Here is a 9,638-nt window from a genome sequence, read left to right as displayed (position 1 = left end):
TTTGTTTTCGGGAGGAGGGGCCAAACCCCTTCAGGCCCACTCTTTGCTACGTGCCTGCTACAGTTACGAATCAATTACAAAACTGCAATATTTCAAGCTCTTATAAATTAAGCAGCATAAGAATTTTTAAAGGTAGGGTGATTTGCAATATTTAGAGAATACGTCCGCGGCCTCGTAAATTTTGCATCTTTTATTCATCGGACTTGACGTGGCGTAGACTGCTTCGACCGCGGATCCTGATTTCGACGCACTCGCTGCACTGCTACGAACTCCTAAGTACTACCGCATTTCAAGCAGATTCAGTTGAGCTTTTTCAGCAATTGATTTCCTTGTATTGCTTTTGCAAGTAACTTGATGGAAAAGTCACTGAAGCACTCATGATGTCGATCTTTTCGACGAAGGACAGGTCTATCTGCTCATACGTGGATATTGTGCTTACGCAGATCTTGGAGCCTCGCGACCGCGTATTCAGCACGGTTGGACGACCGACTGCCACCGACGCCGCCAGCGCTTCTTCCAGCCGCGTAGGAGACTTTATCGTAGCTGCAGTAAATTGTATAATATCGTCCTCCTTGGATGGCGGAGACCTCGGCTCGCCTGGTTCTTGCGGATGTTCTTCCTCTGCGGACGATGGAGCCGATGTCAGCGGCAAGGATGTGGTGACCTGAGCCACGTCGGCTCCTGGCTGTCCGCAGGCCGCCCCGGTGTTGCCAGGGTCCTTTAAGGAAGGTGGTTCTGCGCCAGCACTGGTGGCACAGACGGCTTTGATTGATGAAGGATTCGCCGCCGATGAAACAGCGAAGACTGTCCCGGTTTTGTCCTTTATGTGCCGTGTTCCTGCTTTCAATTCCGTCGTCGGGACCTGCGAGGTTTAGAATATTATATCAGAAGACGAGAATAGTGGCGGGCAGGCCCGTATCCAGAGTGGGGAGGCGAAGGGCCCCTTAGAAATTTCGCTCAGCAGCACCCCCCCCCCCCCTCCTTCGGACTTCACCCTATAAAACTGCCTCGGTCCCCTCCCGCAAAAAACAAAAAAAATTCTGGCTATGTACCAGGTGGCAAGGACGAATTTTAACCACCGCCGCGACTCTGGAAACCCAGTGATGTGGAAGGGCAGTGACGATTATCCAGAGGACAAGGCATGACAGAATAATTTGCCAATTCTCACTGAATGGTCATATATGTGTTGTGTTGTGTTGGCCTTTATGGCACATAGGCAGCTAAGGCCATCATGCGCCAAGCTCAAGGTATAGAATTGGTTCTCTGTAGAATGTTTAGGAATATATAATATCTTTGATGGTGTAGGTGGCCTAACAAGATTGTACTGCCTAGTAATAACAGAGTAGAAGAAATTAGGAAATGGCTAAATGTAGAAGGGTTAAAGGACGTCAGACAGCCTCAGCAGCTATTTTCGGCTGGGCAAGGCTCCTGAGGCTCCCAACCAATCAAATAAAAAGCCTCAACCTACTTCTCATGAATGAAAGTGGCTGAGGTGTATCGTGTAATAAAGCGAAACGGTGGTTCAAGTATTAGTTTTTCAAGTAGGCGTGCGCCTTTTAAAAAGATAAAAACGAAAGGTATGTTAACAATGCCTTTATAATCAGAGAGCAACGTTGGATGGAAAGGAATACATTCTTGATAAAATTGAGTGAAATACTTTTTTCTTAGTTTTCTAGTTTCGCACACATGATAATAAATTGTGGTTAACCGTAAGTTCATATCCGCATTCTTTGCAAACTGGTTTATTTTGTTTTGCTAGCAGGAAGTTGTGCGTAAGGGTGCGTGTGGCCTATTCTTAGACGTCATAAAATCACATACTTAAAACGTTCCTGGTGCACACATGACTTAAACTCACATAAAACCGGCTTTGCTAAATGTAGTTTATTATTCACTTCACCGCTCCATACCGGCTGCCATTTTTCCTTAATTTCTGTTGCACCAATTTCATGAAGTAAATAAAGGGTGTATATACTTTTTATTTCCTTGCCACGAGCTTGAGCAGCACAGAAATCTGCTCTCTCATTGCCTTTTATTCTGACCTGACTTGGGAGCCAGCAGCGTTCACTGTTTTGTCCTCGAGCTGTGGCTGCTACTATGTTGTGTATGATGTCACCAAGTATAGGAGCGATTGTGTTTCTACAGTGGAGGGCTGTAAGTACACTTAAGAAGTCTGTCTGAATAATAGTGTTTTTCAGGTTCTCGCTTAGGATTTTCTCTATGGCCACACATTCTGCGTAAGATTTTGCAGTGAAGATGGATGCGCACTTTGGAACTCGTATTGTTTTCTCCGAATTCCCTCGGACCACTGCGCTTCTTACGTAAACGTCCGTTTTTGAGCCGTCAGTGTAAAATTCGTAAAGCTACTGTTTTTTGCTTCGAGTGCAAGGAATTCCTGTACTATATGTTGTTGTGGAGTTTGTTTTTTACAGAACTACGTAAGAGTGAAATCACAGATTGCCGGAAAATTGTGCCATGGAGGCAGTGAATTTCTTCTTCGAGCAATGGCAGGTAATGTGTCCAGCATGCCAAGGTATTGGCACATCTCTTCGAAACGCAGGAGGAGTGGCCCATTAGCGTGTGGTTTGTTGTTAAACAGTGTTCTTGATGGGCGCTTTGTGACTATGAGGTAACACAGGTGTTTGGGAAGCGGACGAATTTTTAAAATGTACGAGCATGTGAGCTTGGTTCTCCAGTGTGTAAGTGGCGGTTCGTTGGTTTCTACATAAAGACTGTTTATGGGTGGTGCCCAGTATGCACCAGTGCAAATATTCAAACCTAAGTTATGTGCTGGATCCAGTCGTTTAAGGTATGATGGTCACGTTGACTCACACAATATACATCCGCAATCAAGGGTAGAAGACACGTTTGTCGACGCCTCAAAGTTCTCGTGACAGTACTTTGAGTATGTTAAGAGATCGGGAGGCTTTCCCTTTCAGTGCATTTATATGAGGCAGGAAAGTTGAATTTTTTGTCAAAGCCTACGCCTAAGAATTTGTGTTCATTTTTTCGGGTAGCTGTGTTTTGTTCAGTTGCATGAATGGGTAGGCTTCTAGGCCACGTTTGAGCTAGAAAAGAATGGCCACTGTTTTCTGTGTGGAAATCTGGAAACCGTTCTCGTCTGCCCATGTCACTAGTTTATTCATTGTCAATTGTCTTTGTCTCTCGCATGTTACCAAGTTTGAGGATGTGCAGACTATTTGGAGATCGTCAACATAGACTGTATACATAATGGACTTCGGGATTACTTTAGCTATGGAATTCACTTTTATAAGAAATAATGTTGTGCTTAAAGTACATTCCTGAGGAACCCCATCCTCTTGAACGAAGCTTCTAGATAGGGTTGATCCTAGGCCTACTTGAAATGAGCTGTCAGAAAGGCAGTCATTCAGGCAGTTCAACATCCTGCCACGGTCTGCTAGGTCACGAAGGATGCCGAACCTCCAGGTGGTGTCGTATGCTTTTTCGATGTCAAAAATGACGGCAAGACAGTGCTATTTGTGTATAAAAGCTTCTCGGACAGTATTTTCTAGCCGAACTAAATGGTCTGTTGTTTAGCATGCTTTCTTAAAACCACTCTGATGGATGTCAATAAGCTCGCGAGATTCAAGCAGAAGAGTTATTCCTATATTGAGAACACTTTCGAACGATTTCGCAAGGCAGCTGGTAAGGGCTATTGGCCTGCAACTAATCGGGGATGTTGGTTCCTTTCCAGGTTTCAGAAATGGTACAATAACTGCTTTCTTTAATACTTTCGGTGGTTTTCCGAGTACCCATATTTTGCTAAAAAATTTCAAATGTGCTTCCACAGACGGTTGGAAAAGATGTGCCAGCATTTCGTAATGTATATTATCAAGGCCAGGTGCTGTCTTTTTTCGGGCCGAGAGAACTTTGTTTATTTCTTGGATTGTTATTAAACCATTGTACAGGTCGTTTATGCAACCAGTTGTTGGAAGTCCATATTTTTCCTGTGCATGTTTATACTTTAAAAAAGATTCTGTGTAGTGTGAGGAACTAGAAATGTTTCAAAAATGTTCACACAAGATGTTTTCCTGTTCCTCTATACTTGTTTGTGTATCCGGAGCTGTTACGAAAGGAATTGCGTAAGGAGAAAAGCTTCCGTTAAGCTTGCGGACTTGTTCCTGCATTTGTTTGGATGTAACTGAACTATTTATGGACGATACGTAGTTTCTCCATGAACTTTTTTTCAGCATTACGACGAAAGAACCGCGCTTTTCCTCTCGTTCTTTTAAAATATATGAGGTTCTCATGAGTTGGGTATCATCGGGAAACTCCCCAGGCTTTATTTAGTTCCTTTTTTGCTTCTCGGTATTCTTTTGTGTACCAGACCTTGTTGTTTTGTCGTAATATTCTTGACGATTGAGGAATAGCTTGGCGCGCAGCATCAATAATGCAGCTTGCAAAAATTTCATTGAGTTCGTCAACGCTAAGATTGCTTTGAAACGATCTTCTTCAGACTGGCCTTTTCTCTGAACAGTTGCCAGTCTGGTTGGCCTAGCTTCCAGTGGCGTGGTTTTCTAAGGATGACTGATGGACCACAGGAAGGTGATCGCTTCCGTACGGGTTATCAACAACCTCTCACTTAAAATCGGTAAAAACAGATGAAGAGCTAAAATACAAATCTATGCAACTCATTTTTCCTGAGGCTGGAGAACAATATGTAGGTTTGCCTGTATTGAGTAGGCAAGCATATTTACAAAGAATAAATTCTTCTAATATACGACCCCTAGAATCTCTGTTCACTCCCTCAAAACGGGGAGTGCGCATTAAAATCGCCAACTACCAGATATGGCTCTGATAGCTGATTAAAAATTATTGTAGGTCATCGAGTGTTGCTGTGAGGTGTGGTTTAAGATAAACTGAGCACACGGTAATTGTTTTAAAGCTAATGACGGTGACTGCAATGACAACATAATTCGTCTGGAGCTTGATTTCACGGGTTGCAACACTGCTCTTAACTACAACAGCAACGCCTCCAGAGAGCCTATTTGCCTGCTCACGGTCTCGGCGAAAGACTTTACACTTTTTAAAAATATTTTTGTGGAAAGTGCCAAATTGGTCTCCTGAAGGCACAGCGTTACAGGAGACAGAGAATGTAAGAGACCTGTTGGATCACTATAGTTATTTAATGTTCCACGGCAGTTCCACTGGATAAGAAACGTCATTATAAATTTATAGTGGGATGTATTCAGATCCCCGAGTCCCTCCTTGTTGAGGGCTTGTTATCGTGATTTTTTTTCTTTTTTTCGGTCAAGAGAGCTCCGCCGCGTTGCGGCAAAGGCGAGCTCTGACTTGTATACATCACCTCAGTAGAGGCGCTGGAGTTCCGCGGGGAACCCGCAGGCAGAGATGATACCACGTAATGTGTTTAGCAATCTCTGCGGTGTTACGGACACAGGGATGTCACCGAAAGTTTCAATGTCTGCTAGTTCCGAGATTTTAGTGACATCGACAAGTTCTAGTAGGAGGCCTCCGCTAGCCAATTCTGTGACCTTGTACTTTGGACCCAAGGAGTCTGTGAGAAGTTTTTAGACTGTGAAAGGAGATATGAGTCTAGCTGGTTTTTATTTCGGTTCACTATGAACGATGTGGATTTTTGCGAAAGATGGTCTCTTCTGTTAAATAACTGAGAGGTTACATCGGTGCACCCCCTTTTCAGAAGGCGATCATTTTAAAGTAAGGAAGCAGCCATGCGGGAAAAATGTTCTTCGGCAATGGTGCCAGCAACCCACATAGAAAGGAGACGGGACAGGAACTTGAAAATAATCCCTGTCCACGCCAGCTGTACACCACTGCTATAACAAAATATGACGCAACCCAGGATGGTTGGCCATACAAGGTTATCCCTCGGCGCAAGGAAAAAGGATAAAACTAGGAAGTGAATAAAAGGCGGGAAAGCTGTGAGAAAAAAGATAGGAAAGTCAAAGATGGAGGGGAGGAGAGAAAAAAAGCTACTGCCGATTTCCACCGGTCGGATCAGGCGGAAGGTGCCGTCTACAGGAAGCTGGGGCCAATGTGATGTGTTGCCTCCGCGGAGGGGCATTAAAGGTCCAAACGCTCGGCATCCGCTCAACCACCAGTAACTCCTTTTCCCCGGACACGGCAATGCCCCGCACGGCTAAGCGCGGGTGCTCGGCACCGTGGTGATGCACTGTTCACCATCATCCCTTGCGGGGATGTCCCTGCGGATGCTCGGGAACCCGTGGTGTCGCCACTCACCAACGGCTGAAAGCTGTAGACGCCCCCCTGCGGGGTGAATGGTCATATAGTCTGCTTGGTAATGTCTCTAAGGTAAAGAGCAATACGTATTTAGGAGGGGTGGGTTATTGAAAAGAAGCAGCTAGTTAATTATTTTGAGTAAACAATGCGCTACCGTTTGGCATTGAGGAAAGCAAATGACGATGTGTCTGGACAAGTAAACGAAATGGACGGAGAAAGAAGTGCAAAATCAACACTTCATAAACACATTGAAATGTCGATCACAGATCAGATCAGAAGTGCACAACCGCGAATCTAACCAGCAGTTAACGATAACTATCGATTTTAGCAAATTCTGTTTAAACTATGCGCAATTACTAAGATCGCCATTTCGCTTTCACACCAAAAGGCACTCTGAGGGTGATCACTAGAATCGCTGTTGCTTTAGAGATTGAGGCAGGACCCTCGGATAAAAAATTCTCATCAGATTGTAAAGAGAAAATGTTTCAGATAGTCGCCAATCTCATTGCATGCCGTTTAGAGAGCTGCTGTCCATGTCAGCGCTTTAATCGTTCGAGCCTTTCAATGAAAAAGATGTCGTGGTATGGTTTATCAGGTTCAACGTCCCAAACCTGTACATGGGTTACATGCGACGATCTAGTGGGGAGCGAGAGATTAATTTCGACCACTTGTGGCTTATTACCGTGGAATGATATCGCATAGCACACAGCTGTTTCTGAATTACGTCAATGAAATTTCTGCTCCGGAGCTGAGATCTGGTCCCAGGATGCAACCAATGAGAGATGGAAAGATCTCATTACCGTCTTTTGCGCGTCGTAGAGCGAGGGCGATGTCCTTGTAGAAGTGAGCCTGGTTGTCTGTGCAGCCGCGGAAGCTGAAGGCTGTCCCCCACCGTCCTCGTCGTGCTGCCCGGCCTGCGTGCGCGTGGTGAGCCGCCGTTGAGGCGAGGACGTCGTCGCGTCCATTGTTGACGGCGGTAGAGGCATCGGAGGGGTCGACTTTGGGGCTGAATCTCTTTCTGGAGACTGCTGCGCCGTAGCCGGGGCATGCTCGTTTCCGGCGACACGAGAGTGGACAGCGGCTGGTGCGTTCCTGTGACATCTTGTCGTGGGGTTCGAGATGTTTCCATCAGGGGGATGTTTGAAAGAGGGCCCACCTGGTGCGGCCGCTGCACTTGTTTTGGATGCCTTGGACCCGCGATGGTGGTGTACGTTGGCTTGATCTCCCGCTGTGCGTACGTCTGACGCTTTCGTTCGGCATCGCGGAACGCCCGCAGGCCGTAGGGGCCGGACAACCACAGAAAAGCGGCACCTTGATTAACTGTTGGCCAGATGAGTCGACAAGTAACGCTCGACGCCCGGTCTTAATGACGGCCACCGGTGTTGTACAGCGCGAGCTCAAGGATCAAGCACGGGAAGCTTCCAGAGCGCGCGACGCGGAGCTGATAATAACTTCGTCGCCTCTGCCGTACCTGCTCTTGCCTAGATGGTGGTTAAAAAGTGTGGTAGGGTTTTAACGTAGTTAAGCCGAGTATAAGTGCACATGCATTTGTTCAGCCTGGTTGGCTCATGGATTTCCTTTGCTGGGTCGTCGGCACGCCTAGTGATGATATTAAACTCAGGTTGAGCTCTGATCAAGGTTCAGCTGATCTTAACTGTTCATGCCGTAGATTGAAGTTCGTGAAGACGACGACGTGCAATGCACAGCGGGAGTGCGCGCTGTATGAAGAGAGAGAGAGAGGGGGGGGAAGACAGCTCTTTAATCGAAACGCAGAGATTTCAGTTTTATGCGAGGCATAATCGGCTGCGGCGATAGCATAGTGCTCTCGTTTAGTGGCCAGCGAAGCTGCTATGTTTGCGCCGCCGCATGTTCGAAACTTTTGCGCCACAATATTTATTTTATTGCTTGAAAACTAAATATTTTGACAGATTTACCTGTCTGGTTGGGTTTGAAGACTTATAATAAACTGCACATCTCCAACCAAAAATGTTAACTTAAACCCAACGTTTCGAAACCGACTCGGCTCCTTCATCAGGGGTGGCTGAGGGCGGTAGCTAGCGTCTTTTAAGTATAGAGGGGAGGGGGGGGGGGGGGGGTGAAAAGAACGACAGCTGTGTCGAACAAGGCGCGGGGGAGGGGGAGGGGTTTTAGGCTTTTAGTCACGCTGGCGCACTGCAGGGAGGTGCTGAATGGCGATTTTTTTTCGTTGCGTTGAAGAGCGAAGTCCCTGGGCATATACTGGGGGCAGGTTTCCTTTTGTGCGGTTGATATTGTTCGGGGTGGTTTGGATATGCCAGGATTCCAGAAGGAGCCTCTTGTGGTAATTTGTTTCGGTTCCGAGGATGCGGGTCTCTTTAAAGATGATTCTATGGTCGGAGTCCTCGGAATGTTCGGCTACTGGATTGCGCTCTCTTGCGGATTTGCGGATGTCGTTCTTATGTTGCCGAATTCTTTCTTTGAAATTTTTGGTTTCTCCGATGTAGCTTGCGTCGCAGTCGGCGCATGGAATTTTGTTGAAAATGCCTTGGGCTCTTTCTCTCGGCGGCCGGTCTTTGGGATCAGGTAGGCAAAGCGCAACAGTGTTTGTGGGCTTGTGCTCAACCTGGAGACCTGATTTTTTCAGGATTCGAGCGATGGTTTCGCTGACACCTCCGACATAAGGTAAAGTGGCGTATTTTCGTGGTGACGATGGTCTTCGTGCGTTGATTTCTTGACGAATGTTGTGTTTTTGACGTCGGATGGTTTTTTTAATAAAGTCTTTTGGGTAGCCGTTCATGATGAGTTCTTTGAATATAGTGCGTTGTTCTTTTTTTCTGTCAAGTTCGGTGCTGCAGTGTGTCTCAATTCTTCTCAACAGCGTCTTCACCACTGATGCTTTATGGACTACCGGGTGGTTCGAAGAGAAGTCGAGATACCGGCCTGAGTGGGTTGGTTTGCGGCATACGGAGAATTGAAGGGTATTGTCGTTTCGGGACACGAGGACGTCCAAAAACGGCAGGGAGTCTTCTTGTTCCACCTCTAGCGTGAACTGAATGTCAGGTTCTACGGAGTTTAAATGACGAAGGAAATTTTGAGTCTCAGATTTTTTGATGACGGCGAAGCAGTCGTCGACATACCTGAGGAAATTCTTTGGTTTTGGGTGGAATGAGTTGAGGGCTCGTTGATCGACGTGTTTCATTGTTAAATTGGCCATGACGACAAAGATGGATGCTCCCATAGGTGTTCCTTTCACTTGTCGGTAAAATTCCCCGTTTGACGAGAAGTATGTGTTTGATTGGCACAACTCCAGGAGGCGGCACACATCATTTACACTCAGCGGGGTTCGTGCGCTGTGTGTGTCGTCGCTTTGTAGGGCGTCACGGGTAGCGGCCATCGCAAGCTTCACGGGGATGTTTGTGAAA

The 9,638-nt window shown here is 46.4% G+C and overlaps 1 protein-coding gene across 1 annotated transcript; it reads right to left on the bottom strand.

The window, feature by feature from the left end:
* Positions 1–289: 289 nt before the first annotated feature.
* On the bottom strand, positions 290–7,417 carry LOC144130199 (uncharacterized). Its single transcript, XM_077664187.1, has 2 exons — positions 7,038–7,417; positions 290–862 (listed from the first exon to the last, which is right to left on the bottom strand). The coding sequence occupies exons 1-2, from the start codon at positions 7,221–7,223 to the stop codon at positions 314–316; spliced, it is 735 nt and encodes a 244-aa protein (XP_077520313.1). The 5' UTR covers positions 7,224–7,417; the 3' UTR covers positions 290–313.
* Between the last annotated feature and the right edge of the window lie 2,221 nt (positions 7,418–9,638).

Source organism: Amblyomma americanum, chromosome 4 (genome assembly GCF_052857255.1).
Source record: "Amblyomma americanum isolate KBUSLIRL-KWMA chromosome 4, ASM5285725v1, whole genome shotgun sequence".
Lineage (NCBI taxonomy): Eukaryota > Metazoa > Arthropoda > Arachnida > Ixodida > Ixodidae > Amblyomma > Amblyomma americanum.
The sequence above is the reverse complement of the archived record's forward strand: the minus strand, read 5'-3'. Positions and strand labels throughout refer to the sequence as shown.